Genomic DNA, 21,169 nt, shown 5'->3' on the forward strand with positions numbered 1-21,169 from the left:
AGGGATTAATAAAGTATTTATCTATCAATCCATATCTTTCTATTGAGTCTTCACTGAATTCTCTGCTTTTTTAAATGATTGACTTTGAGTAAATTGTCACTTTCTAACACAGAAATGTTCACATTGCAGCTGTCAATAGCTGATCTCATGTGCTGACGTTTACTATCTTCAAATATGACAATTAAATTATAAAAGAAACCATAACAAACATACTGTGTTTTTGTCAGAGGTTCATTGTTGTAAGGGTTGAAAAACCTCTGAGACTGTTCAGACATCAGTTGTTTTTTTTTTCCCTCTCGACACATTTAAGAGCTCTGTGTGGAGTCAGATCTCAGTATTTCACTTGAAGTTATCACCTTACTGCAGAGAAGTGGAGTAATATTTTTCTAGCAGCTACATGTACTGTACATCTTAAAGTGTTGTTAAATGATCTGCTGGTTCTTCTGTTATCAGTCAGTCACTGTGTGTTTGGTTTGTGTAATCTGTTAGAGAAACGAGAGGAACAGAAGAGACTCAGGACGAAGCACCAGGGATGATGATGGTAAATATGTGATCTGTCAGTCATGGCCAGCAAGGGTGGGTCTGTGTGTGTGTGTGTGTGTGTGTGTGTGTGTGTGTTAGTGTGTGTGTGTGTGTGTGTGTGTGTGTGTGTAACCACAGTGCTGCAGGCTAAATAGTGCCATTATATTCCTACAGCACCACTAGTCACAGTCATCTTGAGTGTCAAACTCCTCTGGGAATCAGAGATATCTCTGCTCAAAGACTGCTGTCGCCCTGCTACACACAAACACACACACACACATACACACACACACACACAAACTCCCTGTGGGCATGGCAGCATGGAGCCAGGTGGAGTAGAAAGGAATGTGATGTCTTTTTGTATTTATATTTTTAATTTATCCTTGTGTGTTTTTCTGTGTTTGTGGATGTGCAGATTCTCTGAAAGTAGAAAACAATAATCTCAGTACAATAAAGACCATTCAGCAGGTCTTTTGTATGTGTTGCTTAAAGCACTGAAAAAAATAATTAAAAAATTCTACAGAAACATTTGTTTCCAGAGACATTGTCCCTGTTACTCTAAATGATTCACAGAACACACCGATGATGTTGCTGCACACCTTTTCTTAACTGCTTGGAGCACAACAAAGAAATTCTGTTTCCCTCCAGTGTATTGTAGTGGATATCACAGAGGATGACATCTCAAAACCTGGACAAATAAAACCAAAACCTGCAGATACCACTAGAGGTAAACCAGAAAATACTGTCTTTTAAAATCGTTTGTAAATTGGGTGAACTGACCCTTTAAATTAACCCCATACTACCTGTAAATAAGCTTTAAAAAATCATATATATTATCATATTTTTCTCTTTCCTCTAGCTCTAGCTCTGCATGAGAGGATCTGAGGAGGACATAGAGACAGCGTGTGTGTTTGTGTGTGACAGAGTAGGTAAAGCGCAGAGTGCAAGAGAGAGAGGGAGACAGAATGAAGAAAGATCAAGGACACACAAAATAATATCTGATATACTTTTATCTGCTTATGAACTATTCTCAATGGTTATCATTCTTATTGATACCTATATATTATGGCTCTCAAATCATGTACTGAATCATGTCAGTCTGGTTTGAATGCATACTGTACCCTGCTGTTTGTTGGGTTTCTATACTGTGCAATACTGTCTTCAATATTGTCTCTGATCAACAGTAAAAGCATCAAGCTGAGCTGAGGCGTCACAGATGGTGGTAGAGCGAGCACAGCGGACAGCAGATATGAGAACAGAGAGAGAGAGGGAGAGAGAGAGAGAGAGAGAGAGAGAGAGACAGAGAGAGAGAGAGTGTTTCCAGCCCTGCGGTCTCGTCTCCTTCACAGCGCTGGAAGGTCAGCCGAGCCTCGAGCCATAACACTCGCTCCCTTTTCACTTCAGTCCTGCTTTTATTCCAGCAGCACCACAGAGCTTTTTTGACAATTGTCATCATGACAAATCAATATAGACTCTCCACAGACCCTCCTCCTCCCTCTTCCTCTGCTGCCCTTGAGTTTTTAAACACTGATCCAGCAGATAGTCCAGTTAAACTCTCTTCCCAGGGCCTCCATTTTTATAGTTTACCCTTCACTCTCTACCATCCCTCCTTCTGTCTTTTCTATTAGTCCTGTTTGTCCTCTGTTTCTCGTGTCTCATCTTCTGTTGCTGTCTGCGTACCATTTCAAGACTTCGTTGGCATGGCTGCTTGCCTGAGGCAAGTCTGATTTTTGAAACAATACAAAAAATATCAAAAACCATCAAATAATAACATATGTAACAATATTTTTTTTACCATATTATAAATTATTGTACTTATAAAAGTGAACAATAGTCAAAAATTAGCAGACTTAAACTCTGGGTGAACCATGATACTGACACTACTAACAGCTTTTTAAAACAGAGATTTTATTGTATTTCAAAGCCTTTGGACACTGTTTCAAGTTTTACCTTCATACATTGTAAGACTCCATCTTATATTTGGCACCCTGTATTTGTGATTGTGTATGTGCACGTCTCCCTCCAGTCCATGGTAAAGTTGACACCCAGCGTTAAACCAATCAGTGTGTCTGTGTATACGCTGATTAGCGGTGTGCTAAGGCATGCAGCACGTCAGATGCGAGCGTTAATTCGTGTTGCGAGCATCACGGTGACTCGTCTCGGCCCTCGGGTAATGAGCAGAGGCGCAGTTATGTGGCTCGGCTTCACAGTGTTTCCTCCCCGTCTCTGCGACACACCGGGTCCTGGTAATTGGTCACAGAGGGGACAGTAAATCTGCACGAGGACGTGGGAGAGACACAGAGAGGGAGCAAGGGAGAGAAAGTGTGTGTGTGTGTGTGTGTGTGTGTGTGTGTGTGTGTGTGTGTGTGTTTGCAGGAAGAGGTAGGTGATAGAGGACAGGGGGCGGGTGTCTTTCATCTTCACAGCTTTTTCTCTATAAACCTCAAACTGTTTACAAGGACTGATGCCTATTTGCACACATACACACACACAGATGCATACACAGTGAGAGCCCCCCCACCCCCCCACCCCTACTGCTACCACCCACACGTATATACAGTAAATGACCTCAGTGCGCTGCTGTCTGTGAGTATGGATTCTAATCAGACGTCGGCAGTATTGTGTCTGTCAAACTCGGCCAAGGTTACTTAACCTTCCAGTCTTAATTTCCCTTCCATTTTAGCTCCTTCCTCCATATCAAACATCAGCACATTTATGAGAGAGAAAAAAAAAACAGGAAAAGAAGAGTGCGGGGAGGAAAATGAAGATTGCCATGCTTGGCTGAAGCTCGGAGATGAAAGTAGAGGATGATTCACATTGCTATGGCAAAATGAACTGAACCAAGCTGAGCTGTGCTGTGCTGTGCTGTGCTGGGCTATTTTTAAACTTCTATACACCACGGCTACTGGAACAGGACAATGTGAGCAGAGCAAATCACTTCCATATCATGGGAGAAGGTATGTGAAATAAGGTCTCCAGGAGGGTATGCGAAAATTAGTAAATAAGCTTTGCCAAGAGGGCTTCGTTTGGGTTGATTTCGAAAGCTAGCATAGTTAGCTATCATTTGTTATCACAGTCACAGAAGGCTTGTACAGACAAAAACATAATTTCCTCTCTGGATTCAATGTCATATCAAAGGCATTAGAGATGCTAATAAAGCTAACAAAGTTGTAGGCCATGTTCAATAATATCCCTTTGCAAAACAACATGGGTGAATGAACTGTATGGTTTTTGTACAATGTCTACTTTTTGTAGATTTTTCTGCTTTTTGTGGATTTCAAAGTAGCCAAAAATAAAAGGCTTTGAGCTAAATGCTTATAGAATGCTAACATGCTAACAATTACAGTGTTAAAATGCTGATGTTAAACAGGGTATAAGGTATAATGTTCACTATACCAATGTTCAACACCTTAGTTTACTATGTTAGCAAGCTAAAATTCAGCTAGGTGCTAGTGCAGCTAGAAATGAAAAAGTACAAAAAGAGGTGGCAGCAGTTTACTTCTCTCACCTGAAAGGTCCAAAGACCTTGTGGCTGCTCCCCCCAGCAGTGCACAGTCATCAGGGTCCAGTTTTTGAGGCCAGCAGTAGAGGCGTCATTGGGTCGTGTGTCCAGCAGAAGTGATACTGTGCCGCCTGGAGACTCCAGGCTTATGGAGAGGTCACCGCGACACACAGCACTGATGCTCACTCTCACCTGGTGAGAGACAGGTGGCAAGGAATGGAAAAAAGAGGGAGGTGTGAACAAGGAGATTGATGCAGGGATATCAAAGATGGAAAAAACAAAAGGGAGGACGTGGGTGTGCAGAGACAGAGCAACGTAAACATGTCATCTTCCATTGATGATCCAGGCTCTCACAGCTTGTCAATACCACCGTTTGACATCCTGTGGCTGTTTATTGAGTGTGACAGAAAAAAGTAAAATAACGACTTTTTTTTTAACAAAGTTAAACTTAAATTAACTAAATTAACTTTTCAGATTAAATAGTAAAATTTTCACTTTAGATGTCACACAACACAGATCAATCATTACACAATTTAAAGTAATAGTTTAATATTTTGAGAAATATGCATGTTTGTTTTTGTACAGCTCAAACAAAAGAGATATAATGTTAATTATTGAGCTTCACAGATGGTGATTGGCGGGTTTTGTTACCTTTGCACAAAGCCAGGGAAACTTCACAATTTCCAGTCTTTGTGCTAAGCTAAGCTAACTGACTGCTGGCAGTGGAGTTATATTAACCAAACATAGATGAGGGGGGAATCACTCTCCTCATCTCAGCTCTCGGCAAGTGAGAAAACAAGTGTATTTCCTAAAATAGCAAACTATTCCATTAAAAATAATATGGGATTGCTGTACTCATTATTGATCTCTGGGAAGATTAATGTGACACAATGAAACAAACAATGTAGTTCCCCCCGATTGGGCCTATCAGAGTACCTCTGGAAATGCCGCAGTGCAGTGTTAACCTGCTCTGTTTAAAGTTTAAATCCAAGTGAAATGCTGGAGTATTATGTGTGTCAGACAGATGGACAAAACAATGATCTCTCCAAAGCCACCCAAAGACGAAGACAAAGGCGTAGGGAGCAGAACAAGACACAGTGACAAAGATGGCTGAGGGGAATATTAGCTAAATGATTTAAATAAGCGTATGTACCCCTCAAACCCCCCGCCCCCCACTCCCCCACCCCCCCAGTAAACACTCTCCCTGTCCCTGTTCATCACAAGCAGCACATCTGGTGTGACAATGGCACATCGCAGAGAGAGCCGCCAAGCTGCAAAAAGACTGACAGCCCGCTCCTGTTTACGGCGTGTTACCACGGCAACACGTCCATCAATCACACCTCGCAGCGATGGTCTGACCCACGCGTTCTGCCAGGGAGCAGAGCCGCAAAGATGAAGCCTTTTCAATTTACATGCTGACACACTCCTGCTCTCTCTCTCTCTCTCTCTCTCTCCTCGCTGTTTCACAAGTATACACACTCACAAATATAGATAACTCGCACAAACTCAAATGTGCACATACGTCAACACATGTAGTCCGTATGCCTGCTGACACAGTCAAACATAAACACATTTGCATGTATGCGCCTGTAGTCAAGAAAACACAGTTTTGCCATTTTCTGCAAACGACACAGCCGACACAGCACACATCACAGTGTGATCCTTTTGTTATCTGTTCTCGTCTCAGATAAAACACATGACACAGAAACCTGAAAACTATTTGTATGAAATCTTCAAGCTTCCCCAGTTGTAGGCAGAAGTTACGTTTTGAGCATTGGGCAATGGGAAACAAAAGCTGTAGGTTCAGATTCACAGCCACAAAACAGGTATGTAAGAGAATATCTATCTATAGGTGAAGACAGACTTTTCCACCTTTATTACAATTTAAGGAAGTACAGTAGGGGAGTGCAGCCACATCCCCTCTGTCAAAAAATCCTCCTGCTAGTCTCTCTTTAGGCAGGTACAGTGATTTCTTAGGCTTTCCAATGGAGCCAGGCTAGCTGCTTCCCCCTGGTTCCCACACCTCATGCTAAGCTAAGCTAAACAGCTTCTGGCTCTAGATTCACACATGAGACAGACTGATATGGATCTTCTCATCTAACTCTCAGCAAGAAAGCAAATAAGGACATTTCCCAAAATGTTGACCTATTTCTTCCACAAACTTTTTTTTATATCCAAGTTATTCCTTAAAAATATATAGATTTTTAAATAATGTGCTGTATTTTCATGTTAATTGATTTGGTTTTAAAACTGCCGCCTGACCTGAACATGCTCCAGTGTATTGATCTCATTCGTCCTCCCATGGCAGGCCTCTGATTGGATGTTCACACTGACCACGCCTCCTGAAGAAAGAATCCTGACCAGTAAAAAACCATGACACCTGTCAGTCAGCATCTCCACTCTATCTCACATACCTGACACACACATGAAGCAGTCAGAGTATATTAGATGGTAAGATAAAAGATTATTAACCCCTGTGGGGAACTCAGTTTGTTGAGGAAGGTAAAGTAAAAGGCAGTGAGGAAAAACTGAGAGACAAAAATGTAAATATATAGGCAATAAAAATAATAAATAATAATAATAATATAATAATAATAAAATTCAGTAAAGCCTTAAAAAGCATAAGGCATTAAAAATAAAAGTAAACATACCAGGTGAAGCTGAGAAAAGTATTTTTACCTGGCAGGGTGAAGTGTGACTTCTTGGGTGCATTTCCTCTGTGGAGCAGCAGTGTTGAAGTGTGCCGCCTGCTGCACCATCAGCCCTGCATCCAACAATCCAAAGCCATACCTGAAACAAGCAGGAAGCCTCCACTCAGTTATGTCCTATTATATGTGTTCGTGTACAGTATTTAAAAAAAACACAAGCATGCAGTTGCACTTAAATCCTCACACACACGTGAACTACAGGTTTTTTACGTGGGCGGCTGAACGTGCTGCAGAAGCAGAGTAAGTGCTAATGGCTGCGACATGAGGAGGCAACAAGTCATTGACGAAGATGATTTTGTCCTCTGACACAATCGCTTCCCGCACTGTCCGGGCTGAGGCTGAGGGCTGCTGTTTGTGCTGCCTGTAATTGCCTGGAGGATTGATCCTGAACAATGTGCCATCTCATGGACTGTAATCAAGCCTAATTATTCATTCTTTACCACCCCAATCTGGGTGCTGGAGACACAATGGTCGCCCCTTAAGCGGCATCGCTGCCTGGTGACTGTATGACCACTGTCTATCATACTCTCTCTCCCCCACTTTAATGCTCCTGCGTTGCCATCTCTTTACGTCTCTTTTGAATCATCTGCTCTCATCTTTCCTCTTTGCCCTCTCTTCTCCACAGAGCCGCCTGCTATTTAGTCTCCTTTTCCTCTTTAAATTCTCCTTCATGCTCCTCCATCAAACCTGAATTTCTTGCATCAGAACTCTCCTCTGCTGCTTCAGTGATGCTGAAATCACAGCCCTCACAGGTCTCCCTTTAATTCTCCCTCAAATCTTTCTTTTTCTCTCCTTCAGCTCCCTCTTGTTAAAATCACAGTCCCCAGACTGAGTAACAGGGCCGTGACAACCTCCATCCCTCCTCCTTTTGGAAATCCTGAGGGGGTGACAAAGAGCTAATTTCTGCCATTATTACCATACAAACCTTATGTCGTTAATCTGCAATAAGTGAAATTCATTATTCTGATGATGGGGTCTCTTGGAGCAGCAGAGAGAGAGACAGAGACAGGAGAAAGGAGAGCTGATCAATAACTCAATCTGCTGCCCTGCATGGGGCTCCATCTCCTCTGTCTCAGACTGTCAGTGTGAAGAGGAGAGGCAGGAGCTGCAGCCCACAACATCCTCGTCCTAACAGCATGCTGCGCGATCAATGGACACAATCTAATCAGCCACTATCACCACCAATGACTTTTAGCATGTAGGGCCCAGCATAATAGCATTAGGCAGACGGCTGCTTGGGGTTGAGGTGTGCTGCCGAAGTTCAAGGTCATTCGGGGGGTTTGTGAAAGCTGTGAAGAGTTGGAGCAAAACACAGCTGGCATCAGCTGAATACAGAAGGTTCACACAGAGCCTAATAAAGAATAAACTTAAACATATTATTATTTGGCTATTCATGTTCCAGATGAGCGTATCCTATCTGATTGAAGATAGAGGCATTTTTTAGTAGTCAGTTTGTGGTAGAAGTCACTAAAATCAACTTATTAGTAAGGAACTGTAATGCTCCCTAAAGTTGCTTTCAAACTAATTTTACTGTTGTTACAAAAACCTGATGGATGATGTGATGCTTAAGTTGGTCTAAATGCAGTCTTAGGCTGATGTTATTCTATATTTTTCTTAAGACCAAAACCAATAAAGTGTTATTTTGTCTCCAATTACTGTCTGACCTCCTTCCCACTGAAGACATACGTCTTCAAACACAGGTCAGCAGTCTACTAAATCAGCCTGGCACTTTGGTTTTTAGCAAACATCACTCAAACAGGAGTATGCAGTGCATTTGCTGGAACTACTTTCAGCGCCACGACAGTGAATGTGGGTTTAAACCTGTATAAACAAACTCCAGTGCCCATGTTCACTCTCATGAAGGAAGATATCAACCAGTGCAACAGTGCGGCCCACTGATGGAGAATATATGAGATATATCAGGTTTTGGCTAAATAGACTTCACCTGATTGTGAAATTAATTCATCATGGGTTTTGATCTTTACATGGGATATATATATATATATATATATATATATATATATATAGAATCAGAATCAGAATCAGAATCAGAATCAGTTTTATTGCCAAGTATGTTTTCACATACAAGGAATTTTTTCTGGTGATTGGTGCAATTGATCAGCAACAGTGGGGCTCTCTAGCCTTGTTGATGAGGCTAATAGCAGATGGGAAGAAGCTATTTTTGTGGCGAGAGGTTTTGGTCCTGAAGGACCGCAGCCTCCTGCCAGAGGGGAGTGTCTCAAAGAGTTTGTGTCCAGGGTGGGAGGAGTCAGCTACAATCTTCCCTGCACGCCTCAGAGCCCTTGAGGCGTACAGGTCCTGGAGGGACGGAAGATTGCAGCCAATCACCTTCTCAGCAGAGTGGATGATACGCTGCAGTCTGTTATTGTCCCTCTCCGTGGCAGCAGCGTACCAGATGGTGATGGAGGAGGTGAGGATGGACTCGATGATGGAGGTGTAGAAGTTCACCATCATAGTCCTTGGCAGGTTGAACTTCTTCAATTGCCTCAGGAAATACATCCTCTGCTGAGCTTTTTTGATGAGGGAGCTGATGTTTAGCTCCCATTTGAGATCCTGTGTGATGGTGGTTCCCAAGAAGCGAAAATGCTCCACGGTAGCCACGGGGGAGTCACACAGGGTGATGGGGGTGGGTGGGGCTGGGCTCTTCCTGAAGTCCACTATCATTTCCACTGTCTTCAGAGCGTTTAGCTCTAGGTTGTTCTGCCTGCACCAGGTCACCAGACGCTCAGTCTCCCACCTGTAGGCAGACTCATCGCCATCAGAGATGAGTCCAATGAGAGTGGTGTCGTCTGCAAACTTCAGGAGCTTGACAGACTGATGGCTGGAGGTGCAGGTGTTGGTGTACAGGGAGAAGAGCAGAGGAGAAAGAACGCAGCCTTGTGGGGATCCAGTGCTGATGGTCTGGGAGTCAGACACGTGCTTTCCTAGCTTCACGTGCTGCCTCCTGTCAGACAGGAAGTCGGTGATCCACCTGCAGGTGGAGTCAGGCACGCTCAGCTGGGAGAGCTTGTCCTGCAGCAGAGCCGGGATGATGGTGTTGAAGGCAGAGCTGAAGTCCACAAACAGGATCCTGGCATAGGTCCCTGAGGAGTCCAGGTGCTGGAGGATGAAGTGGAGAGCCATGTTGACGGCGTCGTCTACAGACCTGTTGGCTCTGTAGGCGAACTGCAGGGGGTCCAGGAGTGGGTCAGTGATGGAGACGCTTGTAATATATATATATATATATATATATTACAAGCCCTATCTTTTCAGTATGGCGCTGCTTCACCAGCAATGACACCAACAGGAGGCACTTGAGCTATCGCATGTGCCAGATATATTTAATGTAATGGTGATCATGATGACGATTACACTAAATGTATCCGGTTATGCTAATTAAATCATTAACTCACAAATGAATGCATTAATTAAAATAATATTCCTGTGTCACCTTACTTGTCCTGTAACATAAGCCTTGTTAATATGAAATCTGTATTCTAAAGCCTAAGAAAATAATTCTTCACCATGACTGGAGATAATGATTCTTTCATGTGGCTCTGGAGTTTTTGACCCACATGAACACGTTACAACACAAACAGACTCGTTCAGAAATCATGTGGATGTGCATCAGTGTCACTGAGCGTATACTTTTGTCATATTTTCTTGATGTGGCCAGCACCAGCAATAACAAAAGATATTTCACAGTGTAGAGTGAACTTGTACCCTGACTTCTCATAAAACAGAAAATGTTGGTGACCAGGGTTTGCCACCTTGCTCACTTTTAGTCATTTAATACCCCCCACCCCACCCCGCCCCACCCCTCCCCCCACCCCCATCCCTCCCCGGTACCCCTTAGCGAGAGCTGTGCACCTATTAAAAGCTATAGCTCCCGCAGATCGATCGGGCCTGCCTGAGCTCCACGGCTGTAAACCCACACAGACATATATCTGATAGAGAAAGCTGCAGGAAACAGGTTTACCCACGATAGAATATGATGAAAATGACAGATTTTATGTCCCCTGCCATGTCAATGAAACAGCACCGCTGAGCTGAGCCGCTTTTCAAGAAGACTCCCTGGCTTTTCCACCATCTCTTCATCAGTAGGGAGGAATCCAGAGAGCAGCACACTGCTACGTCCAGCAAGAGCCTTGTGATTTCTCCAAATAGAAATGTGTGCAGACGATTTATAGCTGTAGTGGTTTGTGACATTTCTGAGTAGTTCAAGCACACGATTTGTATGTGTTCTTTAAAGAATGTGTTTTTGGAATAACTGCAAAAATGGTTAAGGTTAAAACGTCTTTAAGATGAAACCCACATAATCTAATGCATATCAAGCAATTAGTCAGAAAACACAGTCATCCAATTTTCAACTTGTTCTTTCTCCACCTCCTGCGTGGTTGGAGGGAGGTTGAGCCAAGTCGACTACAGAGTGACAGCAGATCTTCTGTCCACGCAGCACGAAGCATGTTAAACCCCCGACCCCCCGCCTCCACACATATCAAATCTGCGGCCCTCGCATTTTCTCCATCCACTCTCATTCCTTGACGGCGAATGCCCTCGCAAACTCTTACTCCCCTCCTTCTTTTTATCCATTAGGATGAAGGCCACCCCCCCTTTACCCCTCCAACCTATCCATGGGGCCTCTTTGTAACTGTCGAGGAACCCTTTTCACTTTTTGTTCTGCTGGCCTCCCCAGGTCCTTTCTCTGTTGATATTCACACCATCTGCCATCAGTGGAGGAAGGTGCACACAAACCCATCTAGCACTGAGACAACAAGATCTCCAGGGTCGAGGTCTTTGCTTCATCTTTGCACACGCCATTAAAAACACAGCTTTAACAACTGCAGCGCTGCAACCAAAACAGATTTTTGCTGCTATCCATGCACCTAACTATGGCGGTCTCACCCCTTGTTTGCAGTGGTATGTCCTGCTAAGCCCCCCCCCCCCCCGCAATAGAAGTGTCTGTAAAGAATCACTCAAGCCGCACTAAGCAGCTGCCTGTGAGTTAGGTCATTTTCCCAGGAGCCACAGAGTGGGCACTGGCAGGACCTCAAAAAAGAGGGGACACCATCTGTTCAGTGCCTGAAAAGGTTGGTGACACCTTCTGTGGTATCAACAACTTCTAATTAAGTGGCCAAGAATGCAGCAGCAGCTCCAGCGCATGATTGGTGGGCTCGCCTTAGTTAGTCGCCTCAGAAGACAACACAGCAGACCCCCGGTCAGTTTCACGCACCTCTCCATCACATCTGGCCACGGATTAATGAGAAATGAAGAAAACGTGGCTACAATAAATGCTTAATGACTGGAGCAGCCAACAGAAACTATATTTACTTTTGTTTTCTGTGATTTTTTTTTTCCGTCCTCCTTTTGTGCTACTTAATTGAATGTTTATCAGGAGCTGCATTAACCCTATGGTCAATCCCAGTGTGGCTTGTTTCCGTTATATCATGATGCACTAATTTCATTAACATTAGGATTTAAATGAAATAACAAATAGACTTAACATTCGTCTGATTTCCATCGCTCTTACAGCCAAATCTGCTGCTCAGAAATGTTACTAATTAGGCTTATTAAGTAATTAAGAAGAGGTCTTAATTATATCTGTGCCACTGGGACCTGCATGGTTGTAACCGTGAAATGCTGTGCCGTGCTGCTCAGCATTGTTGGTCTGGTTGTTATAGTTTCATCCATTTCACTTTCTTGAATGTGTGTTTTTACAGGGGAAAGATTTTGGAATATATTTTTAGGGCTGCATTAGGCAAATATCTGCCCCAACGTAAAATTACAGAGAGACACACACAGTAAATATGGAGAGAGAAACACTCAGCAGCCTTCAACAGCACAGCCTGGAAATGTCAAGTGAATTACCTCGCAAGGAGTTAAAAGTTTAATGAAATATATTGCAGGGGGGAAAATGAGGGGTTTGGCACAGGCTTGGACTTATTCTCAGGAGAATGGGCACCAAACAGCTCTCTCAGTCTCCACAGCCATCAGTCAAAGCGGCAGCCACCCTTCCCGTCTCTCACACAAGGAGACTTCTCTTGGAAGCCACAATGATCTACATCCCATGACCTCACTCTCAGTGTCCAACATATTTTGATTTGTAGCTGTTAGTGTTATTCAAACACAAATTCAAAGGAGGATGAAATTCAGCAGAGAGCTTTTGTTGGACGCACACCAAGGTACAGTCCTTTTAGATGTCTCTGCCCTTGTGGGGAAAGAGAGAGAGAGAAAGGGAGAGAAAGAGAGAGGGAGCGTGAGGCTGCACTACAAGCTTGGCAAAAGATTCCCTCCGGGGTCCCGAGTGCTTTCCTTTCACTCCGGACAAAGCAAACTCTGAACCAGGAGCCTTTGTTTGCCTCTTCAAAGGGACACGTTGTTGATGTCATATCACTAAATGTGACAGAGCAAACAGAAATGTAACAATCAAAAACAAAGTCTGGTTTTACGTGTTCATTGAACGAAAGACATCTGCTACATGATTTCATCGGGGGAGCCACATCGAGTTCAGAAGGTCTGTCTTCCACACACAGTATTAAAAAATATGTAACGTGATTGATGATTATATGATCGCACCTTTAGGTTACAGGTCAGTTTGAGGGCATATGGCATTATTGCTGCAAATCAAACACAAAAGCTGTGAGAAAGACAACGGTGAGTCTAGATATGATCATATAATGGAAAGAAAATATGCATAAATAGTATAAATAGCATCAATTCCCAGAAATCTACTTGGTAGCAATGTTTACATTAAGATATCTAAATGTTCTTATTTATTTATATATTTATATTCATTATTTATTAAATTGACCAATTTTTCACTTAAATGTTTTTTCTTTTCTTCTGACTTTATAAAAACCCACTACATATAAAAGTGCTGAAGTGGTAACACTTTTCTTTGAATATATACTTGATGAAAGTGACAAAATATACAAATGTGCATAAAACAAATAAGTTTTTTCCACAAAATAAGGACATTTTGGGGACTCCTTTCTGTTGTTGCTGTTGAATGATAAATAGCATTAAGAAATACTGTGTATACATTCACTGTCATGTCATCCTACATAATGATATTACCATTTGATGAAATTAAGTATGTTTATTGAGCTGTTACAGAGAGTCCACAGAATATTAGAATGAATAAAATACTAATGGTGAATACTGATGGCCGTTAGTCATTGCTCCAATTTTGAAGGATGAATTTGGTCAGTAAAGGGTGTATTTGAAAAATACTGATGTAAATGGTAACAGATCTAGAGACTTTAGCACAGAGTTACCATCCACATGCTGTCAGCTAATCATGGCAGCAACATAATTTAACTTTGAACTCTGTTGTGGAACTTTATTTTGAAATTTTTCTAACCCCCCTAGCAAAATATCAAAATTGCTACTTGTACATGAATTATGCATTAGTGGAGGTTTAGAGGAGCACAGGGTCCCTACAACCCCCCACCCATCTTGTAGCGCAGTGTGGCGGAGTGGAGTGGGGTGGGATGTGTGTGTGTGTGTGTGTGTGTGTGTGTGTGTGTAGGAGTTTGGGTGGAGGGGTGTACAGGCACCCCTCTGTTTGTCTGCTGCACCCCCCTGCCGGGAGACACGGCACCCCCTGCAGGAGGTGCAGTGCTCCGCTTCCCCTGTCCCTCAGGGCGAGTTGGTGTATGTCACACACAAACACACACAAACACACACTTGGCTCATTCAGCCCAGTGTATCTGCTGACACATCAATCAAATGCCCGTACACACACACACACACACACACACACACACACACACACACACACACACACACACACACACACACACACACACATTAACAGCAACATTTTGCCTCTCTGCATACAGGCATTAGCATTATTACACGGGTACTTCAGGCTTTCAAAGGTCGAGCAATGTTCCACAAAAAAATGAATTTAAAAGAGAGGAAGATAGTAAAGAATGAAGTAAAGAGCTAAAAGTTCAGATATGGTTCCATATTAGTCTAAACAAACACTTCATGTCTAAATAACCAGTAGTGATTTTAGGTCAAGGGTCGATGAAAAACCACTGGCTCACCGAGACTTCCCACTTTCATCCTTCTGCTACCAGTCCTAATCAACATGAGGACTTTATTTTTCTTCTTCTCTTCTATGTATACACACACACACACACACACACACACACACACACGTACTTCCATCTTTGTGAGGACACTCATTGACATAATGCATTCCCCAGCCCCTTACCCTAACCTTAACCATCACAACTGAGTGCCTAACCCTAACCCTGACCCTAACCTTAACCTAAACCTAATTCTAACCATAACTCTAAAACCAAGTCTTAACCCTCAAAATGTGATTTGAAGGTGTCTCAAAAAGTGAGGACCGGCCAAAATGTCCTCACTTTCCCAAAATGTCCTCACTCTGTTAGTAAAATACTTGGTCCTTACTATATAGCAAGTACAAGTACACACACACACACACACACACACACTCATAAAGAGCCTCCACTCCCTCTCAATTAGCCAACAATTACCCACACATAGATCTACTCTCCATTCAAAGGGAACAATATCATTGCATAGCTACTCTAATATTAAGTGATAGTGGGAGTGTTGTGGATGAGCTATATCTTTAATTACACACACACACATACACACTTTCTCTCTCCCTTATAAAACACATGTATATAGACCACAGGCTCAGTCATGGAGTAATTGGCTCAGCAATGGAAGGAGAGGAGACCTGGATAATTAATTAATCTATCTGGCTGGGGCAGAGACACAAGGCCAGTTTTACAAGCCCACCAGGAAGACTGTGTGTGTGTGTGAGAGAGAGAGAGAGCGAGAAAGAGACCTGCTGCCCTCAGACGATCTATGGCCTTGCATGAAATGGAAATGGCTTGCCAGAATGCATTAGGTGTGTATGCGCTCTCTTATTTCACACACACACACAAACACACGTACACACATACATATTCCATATCCCTAACATCTGTGCACCTCCACGAAACACACACACACACACACGCACACGCACACATGCGGGTGAACACTCAACTGCAGCTGATCCACATATTCATCTGGATTTATAGAGCTGACGGAGTTGTGAGGCTATTGATCTTCAGTCAATTCACAGACAGACCAAACAGAAACACACCGGGTTGGTCTCATCATAAACAAGATTACAACACTTTATTTACTGTGATAAAACTTCTGACCAGACTGATTTATTTCTCCACTCAAACTGTAGTTTAATTTTGCTTGATCCTCTTCAGGTTACAGGTATCTCATACAGGTATTTACTTCAGGTGTGCATGTGCATGTTCCCTTTATCATTCGTCACCTACATGTATTCAAACAGAGAGGCCCAGCAGCAAATACAGAGAACATCACATGGCTACGTTGCGTTTTCCTCCTGAGTAAAACTGCGTCCAAAATACTGCCGTTGTTTTTTTTAATCTGTTATTGGATTAATTTGCCTAATTATCACAGTTCTTCTGTTCATAAAAAGCTTTCAGTTCCTGGTTTTATTCCAGAGTTTAGTTCCTATAGCCCCATCATTCCTGGAACTCAAACAAGGGCATTATTCTTTTATTTTAAATACAAAATCATCCAAATTTAAATTAACTTTATTTAGGCAAGGTTCTTGCATGGTTTCTTGTGTTCAGGCTACATTTAATATTTGAGAACATTGTAATGAACGAAAGTTTAATATTCACTGTCCTCTAGCTCTGGTTTTGCAAAAAACAACATAAGGAAATAGAGAATGAAGCTTTGGTGGAGCTGAAACTCACTATAAAGCTCTGTGAAGCTGAGAGGAGATACAAACTTTGACATTGTCATGTTTTCATAAATGTTATTTGATACACTGATTTTGTAATTATCCATTTTAAGTCAGGTACCAGCTACATGAACTGCAGCAGGAGGTCAGGAGTGTGGCGCTAGTTTTAGCTGCTTTCCATTTGCTAGCTTCCTGTTATTGGACATGTTCAGCGAGGTGATGGTGATTTTTAATTATCTGATTAAGTTTAGGTTGTTCCTGCATGGCTGACTTTGGCCTTACAGGTATCACAGATTGTGAGCTTTGTGTTTTTGTCACTCTCGGTGAAGAACTTCCAGGTTGATACCATGCTGTGTGTGTGTGTGTGTGTGTGTACAACATAAACCCTTGTGTGGTGCATGAATGCAAATGTGACCTGACTGGCCGGTCATCGGTCGTGGGTGATCAAGCTGAAAACCAGCTGGTTTTGATCGCCAGCCGATTGATCCGTGCATCTCTAATAATACCCAGGTCTTCTGGCTTTGTAACAACTGAATTAAATAATTTACTCGTGAACACACGGTGAGACAGCGGAGAGGAAAGAACAAGCGAAATGGAGCACGGAAATATAATTGAACCTGAATGAAGGAAACCTTGTGTTAAAGCAATAGAATATTATGTAGTATTGTGGATATATTCTAGTCTAGCGAAGGATGTCAAAACCCTTCTTGATGTTTAAATCCTGGCAAGGAGAGAGGTGAAGAGTCTAAGTTAAGAGAAAGTGTAGCTATGCTACAGTTCTAGACAGTTTGTCAAAGTCAGGGTGGGATCTGGAACCTGAGAGTATCCTCCCCCCTTTTTTCACCACGAGCCTGTGTTAGTGGTTGTCAGATCTAACAACAGGATGGGAGAATAAAACACACACGCACACACACACCTCAGCTGAGGAGGGAAGTGGCAGGTACATCACGTCTATGGCAACAGAACAGCAGATGGAACTGGCAGGCACACACAGCACCTTGCGCTTTGACACAAACACACACAAACATACACATACTCTTGCATGTGCACTCACTAACGTGTTCGTACATTACAAAAACACATTGACACAAGCATGCAAGAACAAGCTGCTTTTACCTTATGGTGAGGAAATATCACATCTGAAAATAAATACACACCTATAATCTGCACTTAACAGGATGGGAGTTTGACTTTCTCCTGTCAAAGTGTTAAAAGCTGCAGGTCAGATATGAATGACTCCTTCGCTATAACTAATAAAGGTGTCAGAGTGTTGGTCCTAGAAGGTGTTGTCTGTTTCTGCCCTGTCTCTCCGGGGCATCATATGAGTGACGGCGTAGCTACTGGCGCTGATAATCTAAGAGATAAATCATCTTTAGTTGCTCTCTAACAGCCTGACAGACAGACAGGCCTAAGTACCTGGGAGGATGGCAAAGGGACACTTTAAAACCTCCAGTGATGAGGAGTATTGCTGTGAAGAAAACAGTTAGCCGCCCCAAGCTTCCTCCTATCCCCCGGAGTCTCTGGCTGCCATTTTGGCTGCATCTCAAGGCGATATTCCGGCTCTATCTCATGTCACCGTCCTGGCTGTCGTTCAATTCTCACGTTGGCTCCCGTTCAGCCTCCATTCTGGCGCCGGTTCAAGTTCCACAGTGGCTGTGTTTCGGGGGCTTCATTGTGGCTCTGTTTCAGCAAAGTCCCCCCTCCCTTCCCTTCCCCTCCTGTTCCCTCTCGCCCTTCTTTCAGTTTCAGCACCCCAGGTAGCTGGCCTCCTGCCCGGCCTGCAGATCAGTGGGAGATCCAGGCTCGGGCCTTTTGTTTGGGGTGGCATTTTGCCTTTGTTTTCCCATCTCGCCTGTAATCTAAACACCCAAAACATCTCATGCTTGACAAATCGGCCCTGAGACGAGGGAGCAGCGGAAGACAAACGGCTGGAAGCGGTTCAACCCCAGGCAGGACTGATGGTGTCCGACTGGGTCTGACCTCCCAAAGGTTAAAGACACGTTCACTTACAAAGCAATCAATTACCCAGGCTGTGTGGGCGCTTTTAACCAACCTCCCCTCCTGCCTTCCACACAGCCGGTGTTATTGATGAGGGTCCCAGTGTACAGCACACTCCAACCTGGAGTGTGTATTACATTTCACAATTGAAATAAATCTCAGATTCCTGGGGTTAGTACCTACCTGAACCACCCTCCTGCTTTATATCGTCTTTCCCTCCCCTTCCTCCACCTGCCACCTCCTTCCAGCCTCCCTCCTCTCTCTCCCTCTTCTCTGCAGGTTGTTGTAGCAGGTTTATTCTGGTAGTTGGGCTCCGTGGGCCCCGGCAGGCCCCTCAGCTGTTCCGCTGGGTTTGTAATTACCATTTCATTAAGAATGACAGTTTCGGGGGTTGAAGCACCATTTCATCCGGGTCTCATGGGGAAGGCGCTTGCCAAATTTCCAGTGTGAGTGGCAATTATCTCTCTTCGTGTCTGCAATTCACCATTTTGTACTTAGTGGCTTGACAACGGCTAGGAACATTTAGTTGGATTAATAATAGGTCTGGGATATTTACACTGTAGCCCACTGAAGCTTAGCTGTGATATGAGCTATCAGAAGAGATAGAAACAAACTAGAGGAAACCCTACAGAGACAAGCACTACACTTCTTCTTTGTGTAAATACTGTAGTGGTATTTCAATACAATATCCATAACACTGCACAAGAAGTGGGGAGCTGGAGCATTGAGAATTTATTCACAGTTCAATTTATTTCATGTATAAGGTCATTCAGGGCCTCAGTGAGTACTCATGTAGTATATTTATATTTTGGATCCAATCCATCATTTACCTTTTTACTGCACTTTTGCTTCTTGTGATGTTTCTCTTTTGGCCACTTGGCAAAACGACTGTGAGTCTCAGCGGAGCTACTTGGCTCAATGACGTTAAACAAAATGTGTTTTTTTGACAGGCAAGACACACCTAAAATGCAACACTTGTACTATTGTAACTTAGTAACATATACCATATATCAGAGATGCTCACAAGTCATTTTTTTCAGCTATAAAGAGTCTGAGATTAGAATCAGACCGGACACTGCAGCAGTAAATACAACAGCAGACATATTTTAGTTTTAGCAGTTTCTTTGGATCTTTCTGTGATAACATTCTGTAGATCTGAGCTGATTAGAGGACTTTAATTAGCTTCTAACATGAGCAGAAAACAAAGCTAAACATTGCCTTGTTAAATAAAATCAGACTAGATTCCTGCTGTCTCCTACCTACCACTTATGTTGTAAAACTTGACTGGTGTTTATATTGGACTTACTGGGAGCTGTGGTCTTGAACCTACTCTGCTGCTCCTGTCTGTTGTCTGCAGAGTCACTGATGCTATTTGAAGCCATTTTTACTTTTCTATTTAAACTTCTTTTCTCTGAGCTTTTCAGACTTTGTTTTTAGTGTGTTTTAACTTTCTCATTCATGTAAAACGAGTCAGCAACAGTCCACTGCTGTCCTCAGTGTTTAAAGGATGATGGGGATACAAACATATAAACAGAGCTGCAGGACCGAACTGAACATGGTTTGCTGGGAAGACAGTGAGGGAGATGATGGACTCACAGCACCACAGTGGGCCATGCAGCCTGCTCCACTGGGCTGGTCACCACACACAGCACTTTCGATCTCTCACACCCTTCCTCTCTCTCTTGCTCCCTCCCTCTCTCACCCTGCAAGGAAATGTCCGAATTCAGCACGTCAGACATTTCCTTAATGTTAACGCCCTAAAGAATAGAAAAATAAAGATTGCTCAGAAGTCCAAATCTTGAGTCCGAGTTGAGTCCCAAGTCTTTTGAGGGTGAGCCTCAAGTTCCACCGTGTGTCTGACTTAAGTCAAACTCAGCTCCCCCCTCTCTTCAGAAATCATTCCAAATTTAACTGTGTACGCAGTGAAAATGTCCAATAAGAGGCTAACTGCACCAGACATTCACCCACTTTATCCGAACACATCATCATCATTATATGATCTGCATGACCTTCATTCTCTTTGAATGTAAACATTTTTATAACTGCCTCCTCTTGTCTCTTAATGTAAGTGTAAAGTATGTTTCTAATATTTTCACTGCTTTATCTTGCCGTCAACAGCGCATCTACTTTGTGGGGGTCGCGGAAGACAAAGGCAAACTTCTAGCGGGACACGTCAGTGTGAAGCAACACAGATGCATCTTTCCAGTGTTAAGAAATGAGCGTTGGCATTAGCCCCGTTAAAAAGAATAAGTGAGGCAGCAAGAAGAGGCTGTGGGTGTTCTCAGTTACAGAGAGCAGCTTTGGGAATTTAGAGTTGTGAAGGAGCTCTGGTTCCATAGTAGCCAGTTTCAGATCTACTTTCCATTAACTTTCCATGCCTGTCTGGATGTCTCATTTCTACTGGTATCCAGGTGTTTCTGTGGCATTCGCATTCGCTGCGCTATGCCTGCACTTTGCTCGCAGAGAAGTCAGAGAGAGCCACAGTAAAGGATAAGATAAGATTAGTAGGGTTTCCAACCATCCCGCAAAGTGCGTAATCATCCGGTAATTGGAAACTAAAAGATGTGTGCTCCATTTTGGGATATGGGACACCCTTCATCCTGGATCAAATGGTGGCGACTCCCTACCTTTGAAGCAGTCATCAAAATTAGTCAGTTGGTCCGTCTTTTCCTTGATTAT

The 21,169-nt window shown here is 43.1% G+C and overlaps 1 protein-coding gene across 1 annotated transcript in view; it reads right to left on the bottom strand.

The window, feature by feature from the left end:
* The window catches only part of LOC139612671 (furin-like protease kpc-1), a 180,786-nt gene that overhangs the window by 20,816 nt on the left and 138,801 nt on the right, over positions 1–21,169 (bottom strand). Inside the window, exons 14-16 of the mRNA XM_071468476.1 lie at positions 6,704–6,814; positions 6,287–6,380; positions 4,031–4,216 (exon numbers count right to left, since the gene is read on the bottom strand). Of these exons, the coding sequence (XP_071324577.1) occupies positions 4,031–4,216; positions 6,287–6,380; positions 6,704–6,814 (391 nt within the window). The remainder of the gene's footprint in view (positions 1–4,030; positions 4,217–6,286; positions 6,381–6,703; positions 6,815–21,169) is intronic.

Source organism: Trachinotus anak, unplaced genomic scaffold, assembly GCF_046630095.1.
Source record: "Trachinotus anak isolate AG129_WGS33_773 ecotype Australia unplaced genomic scaffold, CSIRO_AGI_Tana_v1 ptg000032l, whole genome shotgun sequence".
NCBI lineage: Eukaryota > Metazoa > Chordata > Actinopteri > Carangiformes > Carangidae > Trachinotus > Trachinotus anak.